Here is a 20,676-nt window from a genome sequence, read left to right on the forward strand (position 1 = left end):
CATCACCTTGTGCTTCTCGTTGGATTCGACACTCTTATTTATCGAAAGTTCTACGATGCACCCCTATACTTGTGGGTCATCAACTAGCGCCAAGCGTCCAATTATTGATAATTATATTAATAGGTGTGTGGATTTTTTAGGAAAAATCCTGAGAATTATTGCCCAGGATTCTTCTTTTAGTACACAAATTATGAAACTAATTATGTAGTACTCCAGAGTAGAACTACCCACCCACGATAAGTTTCTATCTGGGCTCGTCTTTTGGCTTTAACACGATAAGTTTCTATCTATCTACTACACTAAGCTTTGAGAGGGGATATTCCGCAACTAGTTGCGCCCGCACCCCATTTTTGTTCTGACATTTCCAAGCTTCCAAAAAATGCAAACTAAAATTCTAGACATACATTCTATTGTATCTTGTGCATCTGTGAAATTTCATCCAAAAATATGTCAAAATGTGGCCTACACAAAAAGAACAAATGATGTGTAAATAGTACGTGACACTATTTACGTACGTCTTCTCTTTTTTACACAGGTCACATTTTGACATATTTTTGGATGAAACTTCACAGATGCACAAGACACAACACAATGTATGTCTAGAATTTTAGTTTGCATTTTTTGGAAACTTGGAAGTGTCACAACAAAAAATGGGGTGCGGGCGCAACTAGTTGCAAATGAGAGTTTCCCGCTTTACTATGATAAGTTTGCGTGGCTCTAGTCTTTTTGGTCCTCGCTAGGGCCAATGCCATATTTGTAATTTTTATTACTTGTAGAGCTCTTTGTACACTACCTTAGTCTAAAATATATCTAGATTGAGGCAATTTTAGACATCTATTTATAGATGGAGGGAATATTATTGATAATTATTAATAGATGTGTGGATTTTTTTCGAAAAAATCCCGAGAATTATTGCCCAGGATTCTTCTTTAGTACACAAAAAAATTATAAACCTGATTCTGTAGTACTCCAGAGTAGAACACTAGAAGTACCCACCCACCCACAGTTGTGAAATCATTTCGAGTTCCCAACGCAGTGAACCCACGCATGACACGCCACACTGAAACCGTGAAGCACACACGCAAATTCGCCAAAGAGGCACCAGTACTGAACCGAGGACAGCAGGGAAGAAGCGTGAAGCAGCACCACTTCCCTCGGTAGTACAGGAAGCCGTGGAGGCGCAAGATTTCATCCAGCGAGCAGCGGAGCGAGAAATTCCCTCAGCGACAATGTTCAAGTCGCGGCTGCAGGAGCTGTGCCAGCAGCGGCGGTGGGCGCCGCCGACGTACACCGTCCAGCGCGAGGGCCCGTCCCACACGCCCAGGTTCAGCGCCACCGTCGCCGTCAACGGCGCCGAGTTCCACTCGCCCGACGAGGACGCGGGGGCGCTCACGGCCAAGAAGGCCCAGGACCTCGCCGCCATGGTCGCCTTCGACCACCTCTCCGCCCTCCCGCCCCCTCCTCCCCCGCCGCAGCCCGGTGAGTCAGTCACAGATTATTCCCCTACTTTCCTTCCTGCCCTGCCCGCACGGCCGCGTACTTGGGTGTGGTGCTTATCCTTTCAGTTTCCGTTGGAATACTTCCTTCGGAATTGGATGCCGGTTCAGGATTTAGGAAACATCTAGTTCTTGTCCGAATCAGGTGCATTTGCGTTTCTTTCCATTCGGGGACACTGAACAACAAAGTGGCAGCATCAACTGTATACAGGTTTAAGCCATTTTGCTAGCTGTTGAGATTCTAGTAAAAACTGCGCATTTTCTTTGCTGCTGAACCAGGTTTTCGTTAACTCGAAAAAAAGAAAGATTCACTGCTATTATCATTACAAACAATTTGACACGATCCCCAGTTTCATGGAGCACCACGGCAGGGGTACAAAGCATTCACATCAGTAGATAGGCTCACCAGCACACATTGTTCTTTGATTTGGTATTGATGGGGAGTCACTGCTTTCAATATCTCAAGGACACCCAGATCTTTTTGTAGCTAGCTGATTCCCAAGGTACTAATTTTGGTGATGCTATAATGGGCATAGTAAAACTTGCTCGGTGGATCGTGTACTTAGCAAGTTGCGGAGAGACTCTGTTGAACTTCAGTATAGCATTTCCATGTTTGATTTAATGTGGGAACATAACTGCCTGCTTTTCGGGTAAGTTCTCTGGGCTAGTGAGATTCTTATTGTAACTGGTAGAAACATTGATGATGCACAGGCTCACCTGTTAGTACTAATTCAAAGATTTTGTGAAGCCATTCATTCAACCACATAGAAGTGCCAACAAATATTGTCTGTGTTCACCTAACGTGATGAGATGTTTGTTTGCTTAATGGTCGCACATTTGTTGGCACTGGTCGACATGAAATTTCTTAAAAATTGTTCTTTCTGTTATCTTGATTGTCCTTTACTTTACCTAAGCAGTTATATAAATGTCCCTCGTCCCTAAATGCTGTTCTGAAGTTCTTTATTCCTGCCACTAAAAAGGTTTTAATGCTCTTTCATACGTATTGCTTGTATATCTGTCACACTCACTGTTTTATGCATCGCAGAAACCCAACTTGCTTACAAGTCTCAGTTGCAAATTTATACTCAGAAGAGACACAAAGGTCTGCCTTTATATCACACCATTCAGACTGGTACACCTCAGGCAAGTCTGTTCAGGTCGACAGTGACTGTAGATGGGCAAACATTTGAAAGTCCACAAGACTATCGCACAGTAAAGGAAGCAGAATTTTCTGCTGCAAGAGTTGCTCTGATGTCATTACCTCAAGAATCAAAACCACCAGAGAAAATATCGGTTGGTTCCGCCTATTTTTTACTCTTATGGATGGTTTTAATTTGCACCACGTAACATAGTCTATAGATGACCACTAACATCCTTCAGCAGTTGTCTGTATTATTAATAAACATGTTCATCTCTTACCTTGGACTGTCATAATATTCAAGATCTGAGTGAAATAAGTGAATTAAATCACTGAGTTCATTTACATTGTGTGGATATTAAATTGGTGTATTGATGAAGTGTCTTTTATTGCGAGGAAATAACTTAGTACATATAATGGTTATGAAGTGGATACTGTATTTTCTGATTTTTAGCTACTTGATAAACTTCACAAATTTCTTCTGATAAACTGCTTTACCTTTTGTAGGCTGGATCAACTACATGTACTTCTGCGGCTGGAATCCAGGTTAATTATAAGACTCAATTGCAAATTTATGCTCAGAAGAGAGGCAAAGAGCTGCCTTTATATCACACCATTCAGATTGGTCCACCTCAGGCAATGCTGTTCAGGTCAACAGTGACCATAGATGGGCAAACATTTGAAAGTCCGCAAGACTATCGCACAGTAAAGGAAGCAGAATTTGCTGCTGCAAGAGTTGCTCTGATGTCATTACCTCAAGAATTAAAACCACCAGAGAAAATACCGGTTAGTTCCACCTATTGTTTATTCTTATGGATGGTTTTAATTTGCACCACTTCACTTAGTCTATAGATGAGCACTATCATCCTTTAGCATTTATCTGTGTTATCAATAAACACTTTTATCTCTTACCTTGAATTTTTACGATATTCAAGAACTGGGCGAAATAAGTATATTGAATCACTAACTTCATTTACACTGTGGATACAGTTAAATTGGTGTATTGATGAAGTGTCTTTTATATTGAAATCTGTGAAGAAATAACTTGGTACATATAATGGTTATGAAATGGATACCGTACTTTCTGATTTTTAGCTACTTGCTAAACTTGGCAATTTTCTTCTGATAAACTGCTTTACCTTTTGTAGGCTGGATCAACTTCAAGTCTTTCTTTGCCTGGAACTCAGGTTAATTATAAGACTCAATTGCAAATTTATGCTCAGAAGAGAGGCAAAGACCTGCCTTTGTATAGCCGTATCCAGGATGGTCCATCTCATGTAGCTCGGTTTAAGTCAGTAGTGACAATAGATGGGAAAACATTTGAAAGTCCACAATACTTTCCGACAGTTAAGGAGGCGGAATCTGCTGCTGCAAATCTTGCTCTGATGTCCTTAACTCAAGAAGCAAGCTCACAAGAGCAATTGCCGGTTGGTCCAGTATTTTGCTTATGGGAATTTTCTTACCATGGCCTCACCTATTTATGATAACTAATCTAACCATCTTTACTTATTTTTATAAATAATAAATCCGGTCCATTTCTCCCTAATGAATAGATGTTAGGTAACACATAGGAGCAATGCAAAACTTATTGTCACTGCTACATATTGGAACAGTCTACTGGATGACTTGGCTTTTGTATTGAAAGTTTAAGAAAAACAACCTTCTTAACGGGAACATAGGACAATGGATTTACGGAAGGGAATTCTATAGTTTCTAATATCATAAATAGCCCACTCAGCCAGAAATACTTTGTAAGGTATTTGCTGAATTTGGTAAATACTAATTTGATGGACTGCTCTACCTTTGGTAGGTTCAAGCAATGCCCCATAAGAATCCCCGGCATGAATTAGCTGAGAAAGAAGGATCTCCCTTACCTGTCTACAATACTTTGTCAGATCATTCAAATCATTCCTTTGTCTCCAAATCAACCTTGGACACTCGAGGCGGAAGTTTTCAGGGGGAACCTGAGAACTCTAAGAAGCAAAAACAGATGACTACTGCTGAGCTTGCTTTTCAACATTCCACAGAGAGTAAGTAATTTAAACTGCTGAAATCAAATTTCATATTAGGAACAAACTTTCCACGTGTAGTTTGAGTGTTGTATCAGTGGTTGAGTGTGTGTTAGGTATCAGTTTGGCTCAGATATGGTCTAATGGCATATCAGATTATTTACTCCTTTTAAAACAAAATGGAAAATCCGAATCTGGTTGGCAGTGCTCCCCAATAATCCCACCCCTCAAACAGAAATCCCCTAAAATGCCAGCCTATTACCACCAGCCCCTGCATATGATATCATGTTTTGTACGTCCCTCACTGTGCAAATGTTAGCATCACTAATGAGATTGATCTGACTTCTCTAAGCATAACCTCAATAGCATCCCAACTATTCTGTTTCCATCCTTTCGACATTGGGACCGCCAAGGAGTAAGATACCATTCGTCATGTGATTTGTAATTTGACTGAAGAAACTTCAAAGTTATTCTATGGCTAGTTAGGTTCAGCTGGAGCTGTAGGTGGACCCTTTGGTTAATTTGGTTTACAAATTTGGAGAACTGGAGTACACAATTTGGAATAAGCTTATTACTTTGTTAGGGTTTACTGATCATGCTTGGCAATCAGCTCTAACTTTCTGACTTCTTGTCCTCCTATAATGATTGTGGACGCTTTCTGTTCCATTGGGATCCTTCTGAAATGATGATGATAAACATATGTTGTCATCTCCACCATATTTACTTTCCAGTTTTATTCAATAGATGATCACTTCTGTAAATATTTTGGCCTTTTCCATTATTTTGTTGTTATGCCTTTTTGCTATAGTTTTACTCGTAGCTGCTTTAGAATTGTGCTGCGGTTACTGCTTTATGGATTGTATTTGAAGTATATTTTATATTCAATTGTTTCCTTTATATTTTTCCTATTGAATGCACAACCTCTCTTGGAATTCTCGCACATCATCGCCAAATGCATTTTGTTTCTTTTAGTAGGATCACAGATGCAACAAGGAACTGAGAACGTAGCTGAGAAAGAGATCAAGATTGTTGAACCTGATTCTTCATTGCCCCAAGTATCAGTGATAACAAGTAACGAGAAGAATGACTCTAATGGTAGTGAGTTTTCTTAGTACCTTTCCTTTTGAGCTTTCTTTCTTTTTTCTGCATGCTATTACTTAAACTGTTTGACATGTGATGAAACCTCAGTAGACTTCCTCTGAACCAGTTTCTGATCCACATTGCTGTTTTAAAAAGTGATTTTCGATAGAAGCATATGACCCATATAACATAATTTTTATGTGACAAGTAAATTGAAGAAGCTTTACATACTAATAAGATGCAAATTTTATAGTATTACTGACATGCATTTTTCACAAGTTCTCTGTTCTACCATTTGCACAAGCTTAATTTATGCTGATTTAACTTGGAAGTCTTAGGAGTTTGGACAGTCCACTGACCGTGCAATCATAGATCATGTTTTGGACAGGGTAGCAATCTAAATGAACTTTAATTTTGTTTTTGGTTCTCTCTTGGCTGGATAGGGTTCTTTCTGCATCTGATACATCATCTTGTTTATACCGCACATATACATACTGCAATATGAGCTATGCATGCTTTTGATATCGATGACTACGTTGCTTCTGTTTGTACTTATCTTGATTTTTCCATCCATTGGCTCATATAGTTTGTTCGTTTTGCAGTTGATCATGACTCTTGCTCTGTTGGCTCCATTATTCATCCTCCTGTTGCTGAGAAAACACAATCTCTTGATCAACCTATCCAATATGGCTATATGGAAAAGGATAAACCAGCAGGTCCAGAGTCAAGCATCAGGGCTGAAGCAATGGACTTGACTCCCCAATGCAAGTCTCTCCCGATAGCCTCAAAGCCACCAACTAATACTTCCAACCTTGCATCAACAGTGACAAGTACAAGGCATGCCGCTTTACAATCTCCTGTTGAACCTATCCAGCCAGTCAAGATGGAAAATGATGAGCCAGCCACTCCAGAGCTAAACATCAAGGCTGAAGCAATGGACTCGCTCCGGATAGGCTCAAGGCCACCAGCTAATACTTCCAGCCTTGCGACAGCAACAAGTACAACGCATGTCGCTTTACAGTCTCCTGTTGAACCTATCCAGCCCGTGAAGATGGAAAATGATGTGCCATCCATTCCAGAGCCAAGCACTGAAGCTGAAGTCATGGACGTTACAGAACCAAACGCCGAGGCTGAAGTAATAGATGTTTCAGAGCCAAGCATCGAGGCTGAAAAATTGGATGTTCCAGAGAGAAGCATCAAGGGTGAAGCAATGGATGTTCCAAAGCCAAGCATCAAGAAGGAAGTAACGGATGTTTCAGAGCAAAGGGTCGAGGAAGAAGCAATGGACTCAACTCCAGAACACACTTCTCTCCCCATAGCCTCAAGGCCAGCAACCAACCTTGCGGGGACAGCAATTGCAGTGCCTTTTCCTTCTGATGGCTGTGGTCAGTCGATGTCGACTAACCGGATCCAGGTCTACCCACGCCGCCCTGACATGGTATTTCCGGAAGGGGTGACCGTGCTTCCCTTCAGTGATGACCAGTGGGTGGCCGTCAGCATACCTTTCTCTCAACCCTGAAGGTATTATTCTTACATAACCATCTTGTGTTTATCGGTAACCGCTGCTGTCTGCTGGCGACTGAAGCTGTTTTCTGTGTCCAGATGTAGGTAGCAGCATTGCTGGTTAGGTCCCTACATTGAAGCGAAGAGATGGAGCCGGTGTATGTACCTGCCATGTCGTAGGCTGTATGTAGTTTCAGTTAACTTCCTTTCTGTGTTTGCCTAGTAATCAGGCGAAACGTGCCCGTGTTGGAACTATATGACTGCCAGACTGATGTAGCTTTTGCTATCTAGCTTATGGTGCCTGCTGAACCATGTCACTAAAACCTGAACTATGTAGAAGTTGTCACTTTGAATTTAAGAGATTGCAACTTTATTGGGACCATTTACAGTTTTCATCGTTCTGCTACCTTGCTGAATTCCTCTCTTTTTTTGTTCTGATTTGAGACGTCCACAGTGGCGGATCTAGGTTGATAATATTGGGGGTGCCATAGCTCATATGAACATCATACATTGACTCGAATTTTGTGAAGATTACATTACAGGGATTTGGTGCACATGGGGACTAGTGCCCCCTTTGGTTTCAGTTTTTGAAAACTTCAAAATCTCACACTTTTATGTTTTTAAAAGGTATGGTGTTAAATATGTAGATAGATATGTACCTGAGAAATGTATGCAAAAAAATCCCGGTAAAAATACTTTAAATTTTCGGAAATACAATTTTTTTTTTGACAAAAGGATACACTATTGTAATACTACTTTACTACCATTTACTATCAAAAATTTATCTTTTTTATATTTTTCAAAATACAAAATATTTTTAACGGGATTTTTTTTGCATACAACCTACCCGTAGATATCTATTTATATATTTAACGCCATAATTTTTTTAGACTTAGAAATGTGAGGTTTAAAATTTTCAAAAATCTGAAAGTGGAGAGAGCATTGGTGCCCATGTGTCAAAAGACACTTTCCGGTGTATTTTAGAATAATTACCATCACAATTTCAACAAATTATGCTACCTAGTGTATTATAATTGGTGTAGACTATTTTGCTTTTTTTTGGAGGTGGTGCCATGGTACCCCCACTGGATACATGGGCTATACTCAATGGGGGCATCCGCCCCCACTCAATTCTCACTCACCTCCTAATTAGTTAGGACAAGGACTGATTTGCCCCCACTTAGCAAAGATATTTTCATCACTTAGCTAATTTTTGCCCCCACTAAAATTTTATCCTGGGTCCGCCCATGACTGGATATGCCTCTTATGTTAATGATTGTGTTTCGGTGGATCTAGAGAACTTGGGCACTCACAAGTTCTTGGGTCTTCCTTTTATAGATGTCGTATGTTGGTGACATGTCTTTAGGGTTGCATACGGCGCCTGCATAACGTGTCACAGTATAAGAATTACATCAAACCGCCGAATCCATGACTTTAGTGCTCCGTTTTCCTACATGATTTAAGCAGAATTAAAGAAGGATTATAGCAAACTCGTCGTCTCGCATCCCGCCCCCGTTTGCCACCCTCCCCCCTTCGAGTAAGTCTCTTCTTCATGCTATACGAGTAGGACATACGGGTATGTACGAGTAAGACTATTGGTTGGCTTTCTTATCCGGTATACTCTCTGTTTCTACAAGAAAAAACATGTGCTTTCACTATTTTCATGCATGGTCTAAAAATATTATTTAAGATATTCATGTCTCAGTAAGACGTGCTACATAATGTGACCCAGAGGCTGGTCACCAAGTCGCAAAATAACTAATAGAGTACTACTCCCCTCCTTGTAAAGAATAGGAAACTTCATATAAAAAAACAAAGCAAGGAAAAAATGTTGTCTCCCCTCCTTGTAAATTTAAAGTACAGTACATATGTCAAATCTCTACATCATGACGTGGGGTGGCTCTTACGAGAGGGAATCTACAATTTCGTGGGGAAAAGACCAGCTATCCGAAAAGGGCAACCTGGGACGATGCTGGGGCCACCGAGTCAGCGAGTGACAAAAAGGAAAGAGTAAACTGTAAAAGATAAAGAAAAAGAACTACAGCGAGACTGTCCAAAGTGGCCATCGGAGTGGGACAGCCGTCGCGCAGCCAGCGACGACGACCTCCGGTACCACCCCTGTCATTACTCCGCCGTGTGTACTCCGGTGCGCTATCCACTCTCCAGCCCACCCGCAGAATACGCCACCACTCTCGCCCTCGCCCGGCGGCAAGGTAAGCTCGCAGACGACGCTCCAGCGCTCTCGCCCTCCCCAGTACCCAGCAGCTCGTTACTAGAAGGCGGCTGAGCTGAGCTCGGCTCGCAACGGGAAGCAGACGCCACCCGCTTATCCGCGCTAAGGTAGGAAACTCCCAACCTTGCTCTGCCGTTCCCCCTGGCTCTCTACTTAATTACCGGCTTCAGCTGCTGCTGCTGCTCTCCTTGTAGATTAGTAGACCAGTTCTTGTACTCGCCGCGGATCTAAAGTGGAGATTTGGATTCATCTGCACTAGATATTTTATTTGGGGCATTCCTCTTGTTTTGAAAGACCCAAGAAAATGTGTCGGACACTAATGGTATCCTGGTCGTTGAGTGGCTGAGTGCCTGAGTCAATGGACCATGGACCTAGTGTGGACTGTGGAGTAGTACTAGTTTACTTGGTTTGAGTTCTTTTTTTGCACACAGCTGACAACCGAGTGATATCACTAAATCTCTCTTTGACAAACATACCATCAATTCAGATTTTCTTTCCGCTCTACGAATTCATTAGTTATTCAGTTCTTGCCGTGCAAAATCAAATCTGCTCTGTGTTACATCTTGTAAATGCGCTTTACATTTGCTGTCCTCGGTACTCAGGCATTTTCTTCATGATGCGCAGGTTGGCCATTGCGACAGAGATATTAGGAGATTTTCAGAGATGGTACGCCCCAGCATTTCTTGGGGATGCATTCTTCTGCTGCTATGTTTTGCTTCGATGGGAGATGCAGAGTACATGAAGTACAAGGATCCGAAGCAGCCTGTCAACACCAGAATCAAGGACCTTCTTGGTAGAATGACTCTTGCTGAAAAGATCGGCCAAACGACGCAGATCGAGCGCACGGTTGCGTCTGCGGACGTCATGAGAAAATACTTCATAGGTGAGTTCTGTAACAACAGTTCCTGGATCCCTGTAGTAATGGATGTCGTACAGGAGCACACACTTGTTTGCTGTCCTGCATCGAGAGTAGTTGATTGACGACTAGAAACATGAAATCTTTAACACTGCAGAGCTAGAGCTACCACTGCCAAAACTGCCATGTGGGAAGCTGTGATTATTATTTAACCTTTTCTTGGTCCTTACATGAGGCTATGTTGCAGTATGCAACTTCTTAACGCTGAATTTCCATGCTGTTCTGTAGGTAGCATCTTAAGTGGTGGTGGAAGCGTCCCTGCTCCCCAGGCCACTCCTGCAATGTGGGTCAACATGGTAAATGAATTCCAGAAAGGTGCCTTGTCAACACGTCTGGGAATTCCTATGATTTATGGGATTGATGCCGTTCATGGTAATAACAACGTCTACAACGCCACCATATTCCCTCACAACGTTGGGCTTGGAGCTACAAGGCATCTCTCTGACAATATTCATTTTACTTTATGTAATTGTATTTCTATATGTGAAATTACATGTTTGCCTTGCTCGTAAGCTGGCTAAAATGTTTCAGTGAGCTATGAACATTTCATGTCCATTCCGTACAACTCATGTCCACGTGGAAAGTGGAAACTTTAATTTATTAGCATGCATAACATCCAAACAGGATAAATAAATATGTATAGTTTTTTTTGAAACTAATAAATATGTATAGTTATATCATCTGTTCATCTACTTTGTTTATTAGGGATCCTGACCTTGCAAGGAGGATTGGTGAAGCAACTGCTCTTGAAGTACGGGCAACAGGCATTCCATATGCCTTTGCTCCATGTGTTGCAGTAAGCACAATACAGTGTTGTCTTGCTGCTATCATGTTACATCTTCAGTGAACTGTATATTCTTGGTTCACTAAAAATTATGTTGATCAGTAATGCTTCTTGTAATTTTGTTTAGGTTTGCAGAGATCCAAGATGGGGTCGATGCTATGAGAGCTACAGTGAAGACCACAAGATTGTTCAGCAGATGACAGATATTATCCTTGGTCTGCAAGGAGAGATTCCAGTTAATCAAACCAAAGGTGTTCCTTATGTTGCTGGAAAGTAAGATATTCTTTTCTCAGTGCTAATATAGGAGGCTTTTTACGGTACAATTTACTTGTCCCACGGGAGAGTAGTATTGAGCCCGGAGCAATTTAGGCAGTTCACTTTTTTTTTGCCTCAAAAGGCAGCCTGGTCCACGATCAGGGGTTGGTTAGCTTGATCCTCCACGGCGCAAAATTCAGGTGATTGATCATTGGAAGTGCGTACAGTGTCAGCATTGTTCGATCTGACCTAGGCACAACTGCCTATTCCTTCGGTTCTTGCCCTGCATTGCATCCAGATCAGAACTGCCCCTACTCATGTTTGCATCACCCAATCTGTTCTCGGTACCGCAATTGTATCACTACCACTTAGACTTGCAAAGGCAGTGCTGCTCATGGTCCGCGAACCGATGGCAGCGTTCCGTGCCGTATCTGCTAGAGAAGCAGACGCCGGAGTGGCCGCGGTGCTGCGGTGAGGATTGAGGAGCAGGCGCACTCGATGGCGTGCAGCCTAGCCCTGGAACTCGCCCGCGTGCCTGGCTCCAGCAGCCTCGCCGCGGCGGTGTGCAGCGCTAAGGTGGCTCCGCGGCGGCGCATGCGCATGGGAGGGCTGGCGGCATCATCACCACCACTGCCAACACGGGGCCCTCCCACCCAGCTACCTTTCCGCCGCTTCTGTGACCTGGTCGCCGCGGCTGCCACGCTAGTTTAAGGGGCGTCGGTGGGCCACGACTCGAGGCCCATGAGCCGAGTGACGACGCCGGGAGCAGCGGGTGCCCAATCGCCGGTGCCACCGCGGAGAGAGGCGACAGGGCCAGGGACGGCGGCAGGGGAGGGTGTCAACGGGTAGAGCGTGCGCATGAGGAGCGGATGGCCACGCTGCCGCCGCCCATGGTTCCAGAATTCCAGTCGCCACTCTCCATCTGTGTACTAGAGTGGGAGCGCGGTCGCGGTTGCCAGAGTCAGTGGAGTGGGTCGTGTGCCGCCGAGCGATTGTGGTGGATTTCCGCCGGATGGACAAATTTCGACCTCCGGAAAGTACCCTTCGGTTGGCAGCAATATAACTATTTTGCACTTCGGTGGAATAATACTAGTCGTTTGGCTAACAAGTATTGGCCAATGACAGCCCTTAGATCTGAGGTGTTAGACGGTCTGTGCTCCTCCGTCCCTACCGTAAAAGACCCCTAATATAGTGGCATGGTAGGTGTAAGCCTTAAGGCATGTGCATATGATGTAATGAATCAGTGCTTGGAACTGACAGGTATATTTCCTAGATGAACATTATGTCAGTAATTCAACCTTGCATGGCAAGCAGCATTTCTTTTTAGTGAAATATCTAGTACATTGCTTGAGAACAGTTTAGGTATATAATCAGTATCAGTATCTTGCAGCTTGAATGTTTCTATCATATGTCTCAGCTTATGGCTTCTAACAGGGATAAAGTTGCTGCTTGTGCTAAACACTTCGTTGGTGATGGTGGAACGCATAATGGAATCAATGAGAACAACACGATAGTTGACGAGCGTGGACTGCTAGGCATTCACATGCCACCATACTATGACTCCATTATAAAGGGTGTTGCAACTGTTATGGTCTCATATTCAAGCGTGAATGGTGCAAAAATGCATGCCAATCATGATCTAGTCACTGGCTACTTGAAATCCAAACTGCGCTTTAGAGTTAGTGCTAATCTGCAACTTGTTTAACATTTCTCTGCTATGATCTTAAACTGAGTTCTGAATGGTAACTGATTGCAGGGTTTTGTGATATCTGATTGGCTAGGAATAGACCGGATAACCTCACCACCTACTGCAAACTATACTTACTCCGTGCAAGCTGGAATAAATGCTGGTATTGATATGGTATGTTCTTTTGAGAACACACATTCTTATTTCTTGCTAGCTATGGAAAATATGGTTGCTTATTTCTTGTTAAAAAAGTATTTTGGCCATGACTTATCCCTCTACATGGTCTGAATTTGTTGGCATAATTAATTTTGACTGCATATATTACATCTAAAATCTGAAGCCCAAGATCACCTAAATGGCATATATTCAACATGGATTGCGAACCTTAACAGCAAATATCAGCCATTTAAAGCTACTATATCTCTATTGTGGTACTTCAACTTGAAGTGATCAGTACCTATTAAGTAGCAAGGGTTATATTCTTATCAAAATATAATCCAGACAAAAATTGTCACTTGCAATGACTTTCTTTCAATTCCGTTTCAGGTTATGGTGCCATTCAATTTCACCCGTTACATTGATGATGCGACATCTCTTGTTAACAAGAGTATCATCAGCATGAGCAGAATCGATGATGCTGTGAGTCGTATCCTTCGAGTGAAATTTACAATGGGCCTGTTCGAGAACCCTTTAGCTGATCTTAGCTTCGCAGATCAGCTTGGAAAGAAGGTTGATAGGCTAACACCATACTGCATAATGCTTGTATGCCAATTGTGGAAACCTATGTATATAACACGTAGTTTAAAATTTGACAGGAGCACAGGGAATTGGCTAGAGAAGCTGTCAGGAAATCACTCGTTCTATTGAAAAACGGCAACACTCCTAATCAACAATTCCTGCCTCTCCCAAAGAAAGCTAAAAGGATACTTGTAGCTGGAAGTCATGCTAGCAATTTGGGCTACCAGTGTGGTGGGTGGTCAATTGAATGGATGGGTGGCAGTGGAGATATTACCGTTGGTATGTGCTTTCTAATAAACCTTTGATTGCTCTGCTTTTCAAGGTTTTGTGTAGAAGGAATTTTGATATTTCAGATTCTTACTTACCAAAACTATCATACTGTCGTGATTTAATATTGTTTACAGGAACAACAATTCTTGATGCCATAAAGGCCACTGTTGATGATTCAACATCTGTTGTCTACTCTGAGAACCCTGATGACAGCTTCATGAAGAAAAACGATTTTTCGTTTGCTATCGTTGTTGTTGGTGAGCCACCATATGCTGAAACAGTAGGTGATAATAGTGACCTGACTATCCTAGATCCTGGTCCAGACACAATCCGAAACATCTGCTCGAGAGTTAAATGTGCAGTTGTTATCGTCTCTGGACGGCCCGTTGTCATTGAACCATATCTTCCTTTGATGGAAGCGCTTATTGCTGCCTGGCTTCCTGGCACAGAAGGTCAGGGTGTTGCTGATGTCCTTTTTGGGGACTACGGATTCACAGGGAAGCTTTCGCGCACTTGGTTCAAATCAGTTGACCAGCTGCCCATGAATGTCGGAGACCCACACTATGACCCACTCTTCCCTTTCGGCTTCGGATTGACAGTAAATTCATCACAGCCTGGGTAAATATCACTTACACCCATGCAAATTAAACATTTATATGTTTGACAATGATACTATCCTAATTTAAAACACTTCTTAAAATTTGAAAGCTTTGGTGTTGTTTGCTGTTTCAGGTTCTCGGAAGCCAGAAGTCACGGAGACAAGAAGGAAATAACGGTTTGTGTCGCGTTGAGTTTGGTACTGTCAATGGTGCTGACTTTTGATTTGGGCATAGGTATATTTCAGCGTGGAGCCGCACTTTTGTAGCCATAGCATGATTAATCCCCTTTGCTGGTGATCATTAATCCACGTGGATTATTGTTGGATGATATCCCCGCAGAAGGTTTTATGCTAACCTAGATAAGCCATCGATTGGTAGATATGTTCTTTCATTGAATTATCCCTTGCTCGTGTCTTGTATTTGTTTTTAATCTAGTGAGGACAAAGTTAGATTATGCAATTCCTGTTTGGTAATGAAATACTGAAGTACTCTCCCCCTGTCGTTTCTGATATGAAGGAAGAAGGATCTGTGGCATATACACTCAAGATCTACTATACATATCTTGCTTTTCTATAGAGTTTGTTTTTTTGACGAATTCATCAGACAATCATTTAACCCAAGGACATGCTGAATGACCTTCGGTAAGCCACCTATTGGTCCATTACAATTAAGGGGCAAACCTCATGGTTATTTGTTAAGCTTGCGAGTCTCTTCTTATCCTTCTCTTCCGCGCAATAGTGCACCGTACACGGTATGTTACTTTTCGCCCTATATGGTAGTTTCCTCATATGACCCTTAGTCAAATATTACATGGTCGATAGAAAATTAATATCATAGTGCAAAGGTATAAATTATCTTAATTCATATAATAGTACTACTAGGGTTTATCCATCTTCCCCCAAGAACGGAATGAACTACTCACACATGGAGGCAATCAAGAACATCGTCATAAACTTGTGTATGGAAAAAGGACAATGGTATGAATCGAAGTACAAACCCACAATAGTAATTGAGATTACAATCTAATGGGATGAAGAGAATGGAGGTGGTGATTTGTTGTAGATGATGGTGAACGTGATGATGCCTTGTCCTCCAATGATCCGGGTAGCGGTGTGGATGATGTCCCTTCTTGATCTCCCTTCAGATCTCTTCTGCGACGGTGTTCTGGTGTTTCTAATCGCGTACATGCTTGGATCCTAGATCCGTCTGCGAGAGGTGAAAGTATTTGATGATGCGGTGCTTCCGACGGGTGGTACGAGCGGATGGTACGGGCAAATCCTGCCCGTACCGATACCCGTTAAAGCTACTGGAAGTTTCCCTTGCATTGTCCTTTCGCCCAGGCGTATTATTAAGTACAAAAATATTATTTATCACATCAAAATGCTAGAAAATGACTGTTTTCATTATTGACTTATTATTTAGAGATTATGTGTAGACAAGCATAAAAGGACGCGGTAGTGCAGTGAAATACAAAATCCCTACCACTACTTAATGATAATTTAATGAAATAACGGTAAAAAAAACATGCTAAAAATGCACTCATCAGCCATCATTTGATCTTCTTCACTTTTTTCTTCTTTAAGTCTTCAAGTCACCATATATGGTTTAAGCATTGGCATATGGAAAAAACCTTCAAGTATAATTCATTACTTCATAGGGCTTGTAATTAATTACCAAAATGCACTTCCATTTTTTTTTTGAAATGGAGGTTACCGGGCCGTGTGCATCAAAATGATGCACATAAACTTGTTTATGTAGAGTGTGTTTGGTAGGCCAGGACAACACAATTTTTTTGGAGAAACATGTGTTTGTTAGGGTGTGTCAACCCATCTTAGCTATCTCATCTCATGCGGAAAGGGCTCATCTCAGCTAGGCGCCATGCCTCGAAGCTCGTTGAGCTTCACAACTCAGCCTAGCTAAGTTCATCCTGCAAAATCGCACCACGGCCCGCCCCAGACCCCCCAACCCCCCCCCCCCCCACCCCCCACACACCTCTTTCTCATTCATTTGCAAGACAACCGCTCCCCCGAGCCCGAGGCTGCTCCGTCGGCCAGCCTCCGCCTCTCCCATCGCCACCCTCCTCCTGCATCCCCAGCAACCTGCGCCGCCGGCAGCTAGAGCAAGGGTCGCCGCCTCCGAGCATCAGCAAGGGTCGCGCAGGTGCCCTCCTCATCTCGCGACGGGGCGACCTCCAGATCTCCCGTCAGCCGAGCCTGAGGCCCATGCTCCTTCATCGGCCACCCTCATCATCCCGCAGGCCGCCTTCTGCCTCTCCCCTCGGCCGTCCTTCTCCCTCGTACCCAGCCACATGTGCCACCGCCGAGTAGCAGCAACGGTCACGCCGCCGCCCTTTTGATCTCCCGCCGAGCAGCAGCAATAGGAGCACAACCGCTCGCCGACGCACCACCGCCCACCGCCTACCACCTCGCGCCATCAGCGCTCGACCACCCTCTGATGTGTTGTTCCATAGATAGGAACCCGATTGATTTTTTTAATTCTATTTAGGATTTTTTAAATTCTATTTAGGGTCTTCTGTCTAGCGTAGTTAGGTAGTTCCTCGGTGGTTGGTGGTCTTCTATAAGCCATTCTGGTCTGGTGCATTTTCCGTGGAGCACGTCTTGGTGCTTGACGGTGCTAGTGAAGTCACCGGTGTTTAGCTGTAGTGTCGAGTGCCGTCTTGAAACTTGTAGTTCGTTATGAATGTTCTCTTCTTTTTTTAGGCTTTAGCAGTGTTTGTATCTCTCTAACTGGGAGAGGCATTTCTGGTCCCGAGCTCATCTGAGCTCATTTTCTGGACCGTTTATTTGCGCCAAGATCGGTGGTACACAGAGTATTCTGTTTCGTATGTGTGTTACACGCTGCAGAATTGTGGCCCACCTGTGCATCATATTCAATGTGGTTCCATCAGCTGGCACAAACTGGTACAGATTTGGTTGACCCACTGGACCGTGATCTGTGTCTTCTGTTCCTTATGTGGAAGACGGGCAACGCACACGGCATGGTCAAGGTCAAGCCGCCACGGCGGCGTTGGTGGCCAGGAGCGCCTTCTCGTGCAGCATCTCCGGCGTTGCGTGAACCACCGAGAAGATCTCGGCCGGGCGCGTCTCCGGTCCCCCATCCTGGGCGGCGCCATGCGGGGTGGAGGGCGAGCGTCGGGCCTTGCAGCAGCAGTGGCATTCCGGCAGGGACGGCTCGTGGTTGCAGCTGCAGCGCGGGGTGGAGGCCACCTAGCCCGGCCTCGAGCAGAAGCAGAGGTTGAAGATGAGCGGCGCGGGGCCGCCCGACGGCGGGGCTGGTGTCTGCAATTCCCGATCCAGATCAGATGGTTGCGCCGCGGCCGAGACCAGCAAGGCCAAAGTAAAACCCCATAGTAGCTTGGGAGTAGGAGAGGGCCGACAGAGCAGGGGACGCTGGTGCCGGAACGAGAACGATGTGGCCGGCGGCGCGAGAGAGGCCGCCGCCGCGAGCGGGATGAGAAACACACCACCGCAGGCTCCGTCACAACGACGCTGGATGGAAAACGCATGGCCGTCACATCCTGGCCCACCGTAATATACGCGTATCCTCCTATTCTATTAATTTCTACTTGCCGTAGCAACTTAAAGTATCCTGACAGAGGTAGGTCCCAAGACCAAATGGCTGCAAATTGTTGGTCCATAAAAGGAGCTCATCTGAGCTCGGGATCAGTTCTGGTTTTCTGTCTCTAACTGGTATTCTCAGCCTTTTTTCTCTGTCGTTGTAATCGATGTACCCCTGACTGGTTCAGGTTTATCATGGCATTCTGTTTCAGGCTTATCATGGCCTTCTGTTTAAGAGCATCTCCACTCGTCTCCCCGACGAGTACCCCGAGCGCCGTTTTTCCCACCCGGACGGCGAAATTCGGTCCAGTCGCGACTCCGGTTCCTCGTTTTCGTCCAGATTTGGCCCTTCATCCATCCGGCGAGCCCACGCCATCCCCGGTCCCCCGAGGCGCGCTCGGGGACTCCGGACGAAAGAATTTGGTGTGAAACGTCGTGTGGACCCTCGTAGTCGGCGACAGGAAAGCCAAATCCTGTCGATTTCCCTCCAATTTGCTTGCATATCCCCATTCTCTCCCGCCCAATTTGTGGATAGGCATCTCCATTCCCCACCTCGTCTTCTCGTCCACCACCATACCGCCGAAGGCGAGGAAGCCGTGGCCGTCGAAGGAGTGGCCACCGGGTCTGTCCAACGCACAGGGGGCGGCGGACGAGCTCCGACGCCAGATCAAAACAAGCGGCAGGGCGGAGAGGGATAAAAAAACTCTCCGCGAAGAGGGCGGCGGCGTTCGCCCAGGACGAACAAGCGAGGAAGATCTCCATGGCCATGAGCATGGGCCATGCTCGCGACGGCGGCGACGCCGCCATGTTCCCAGGCCAATGGCCGATGCAAGGTACAAGCAGTTCCCCGTCGACTTTCTCCCCTTAGAGCTTCTCGCCGTCGTCGCCTGCCATGTTCCAAGAGGCCACCTATGGCCAAACGTCCAGGTTCACGCTGTCGCCGCCCGAGCTCGCCGTCGGCAACCTGAACGAGAACCAGTACGAGGGCATCTCGCCGGCCCTGCGACGAGGGCCACTCCCATTCGGTGCGATGGCGGCGCCGAACGACGAGGTGATCCACGAGATGATCAACTCCGGCTCCATGGCCGCCGCTGCGAGCCCGGGGTTCTTCACGCAAGAGGAGGCGAGGATTTGGTACGAGGGCCATTGCACCGACATCCTCCGACCCACTCCGGCCAGTTCTTCGTCGTCTCCGGCTCCTACCTCGTCTTCCTCACCGTCGACTGCCGCCGCTGCGACGTCGGCCGCCGCTTCGACCACGGCGTGTGAGGAAACTGGGCCTTCGGACACCGTTGTGCCAGGCGGGACTGCCGACGCCCCTGTTTCAGTGTAATTTTCCTCCGATTGCCGATCTGTGGCTGATCCTTTTGCCGATCAATTGGCCGTATTTGTAGCGGGACGACAATTTGTTTGAATTTCTACTATGTCCGCCCAACTTCGGGTGGACGACTGGAAATATGGTTCTCCCCACGACTTTATTTCGTACAATCCGGCGGTTGTTTCATCCCGATTTCGGCGTGAAGAGGCCAAACGAAGTGGGGATGCTCTAAAAAAGCTTTCATCTAAAGCTTGTGCAGACGAAGGAAGAAGGTTCTGCCAATCGTACATATGAGATCCCTTTGATTCGTAGAAAGCTTTTTTTTCTATAGAACTTAATTTCTTGATGATTTATCAGAAAATCCTTGGACCGGAAAGATATTCTACGGTCCTGCCTCCATTCCAAATTATATATATATGAGACGTTTTGATCGGATCGGAAATATCATATAATTGTTTGGAACAAAGGAAATACTTTATTTTATTCATCGTAATCATAAAGCCGTAGAGAATACCATGGGCAAGATTCCGGCTCCAGCCGAAGTCCGTCCGCCATGACCACCACCTTAGAGCGCATCACCTTGTCACTGGCATAGTCGCCGAAGTAGCCCAGCGTGCCGCGATCGTTGTAGACCGCCACGTCGGCGTCGAGCTCCACCCGCCCGGAACGGCGCCACTCCGCCGCCATGCGCTCGCGGAGGCGCCTGGAGAGCCCCACGCCGTCGGCCCTGGCCACCACCTGTACGTATTCGCGCCAGGGCTCCCGAGAAACGCAGCCGCGCGGCTCCACGCGCGCCCAGCCGAGGGCGACGCCCGAGTAGGTCAGGACCACCTCGGCGCGGTCGAGGCACGTCCTGCTGGTCCGAAGCGTGAGGTTGAACGCCGGCGAGACGACGGTGCCCGGCCGGGCCATGTCGATGCCCTCGTAGCCGGCGAGACCGACGGAGAAAGCCGGCATGTTGGCGCGCGTCATGTATTCGGCGGGCCCAAGCAGGAGCGCCGTCGCTAGAACCGAAACTATTACCAGGGCTAGATAGTCGCGCCAGCCTAGGTTGCTGGAAGTCGTCGCCGGC

At 45.4% G+C, this 20,676-nt stretch overlaps 2 protein-coding genes across 6 annotated transcripts; both read left to right on the forward strand.

Moving 5' to 3' along the window:
* Positions 1 to 1,021: 1,021 nt before the first annotated feature.
* On the forward strand, positions 1,022 to 7,608 carry LOC127344546 (double-stranded RNA-binding protein 1). 5 transcript variants are annotated; one of them, XM_071828492.1, is made up of 8 exons: positions 1,022 to 1,479; positions 2,542 to 2,789; positions 3,142 to 3,420; positions 3,783 to 3,821; positions 4,445 to 4,664; positions 5,616 to 5,741; positions 6,326 to 7,244; positions 7,326 to 7,608. In XM_071828492.1, the coding sequence occupies exons 1-7, from the start codon at positions 1,230 to 1,232 to the stop codon at positions 7,240 to 7,242; spliced, it is 2,079 nt and encodes a 692-aa protein (XP_071684593.1). In that variant the 5' UTR covers positions 1,022 to 1,229; the 3' UTR covers positions 7,243 to 7,244; positions 7,326 to 7,608. The 5 variants fall into 5 exon arrangements, with proteins under 5 accessions (XP_071684593.1, XP_051226804.1, XP_071684591.1 ...); XM_051370844.2 differs by having other exon boundaries at positions 1,024 to 1,479; positions 3,783 to 4,061; XM_071828490.1 differs by having other exon boundaries at positions 1,024 to 1,479; positions 3,783 to 4,061; positions 5,619 to 5,741.
* Positions 7,609 to 9,365: 1,757 nt separating this feature from the next.
* On the forward strand, positions 9,366 to 15,205 carry LOC127344545 (uncharacterized). The gene is made up of 11 exons (XM_051370843.2): positions 9,366 to 9,566; positions 10,084 to 10,342; positions 10,604 to 10,808; positions 11,081 to 11,171; positions 11,287 to 11,432; positions 12,849 to 13,092; positions 13,171 to 13,275; positions 13,648 to 13,830; positions 13,917 to 14,118; positions 14,244 to 14,727; positions 14,842 to 15,205. Exons 2-11 carry the CDS (start codon positions 10,123 to 10,125, stop codon positions 14,972 to 14,974), a joined length of 2,013 nt encoding a protein of 670 aa, XP_051226803.1. The 5' UTR covers positions 9,366 to 9,566; positions 10,084 to 10,122; the 3' UTR covers positions 14,975 to 15,205.
* Positions 15,206 to 20,676: the final 5,471 nt, after the last annotated feature.

This window comes from Lolium perenne, chromosome 3 (genome assembly GCF_019359855.2).
Source record: "Lolium perenne isolate Kyuss_39 chromosome 3, Kyuss_2.0, whole genome shotgun sequence".
NCBI lineage: Eukaryota > Viridiplantae > Streptophyta > Magnoliopsida > Poales > Poaceae > Lolium > Lolium perenne.

Excerpts from the sequence above, each read along its gene's own strand:
- LOC127344546 (XM_051370844.2), top strand. The coding sequence starts at position 1,230 with ATGTTCAAGTCGCGGCTGCAGGAGCTGTGCCAGCAGCGGCGGTGGGCG. Across the intron at positions 2,790-3,141 it reads AACCACCAGAGAAAATATCG|GCTGGATCAACTACATGTAC; the intron begins GTTGGTTCCGCC and ends TACCTTTTGTAG. Across the intron at positions 3,421-3,782 it reads AACCACCAGAGAAAATACCG|GCTGGATCAACTTCAAGTCT; the intron begins GTTAGTTCCACC and ends TACCTTTTGTAG.
- LOC127344545 (XM_051370843.2), top strand. The coding sequence starts at position 10,123 with ATGGTACGCCCCAGCATTTCTTGGGGATGCATTCTTCTGCTGCTATGT. Across the intron at positions 13,276-13,647 it reads TAAATGCTGGTATTGATATG|GTTATGGTGCCATTCAATTT; the intron begins GTATGTTCTTTT and ends ATTCCGTTTCAG. Across the intron at positions 13,831-13,916 it reads CAGATCAGCTTGGAAAGAAG|GAGCACAGGGAATTGGCTAG; the intron begins GTTGATAGGCTA and ends AAAATTTGACAG.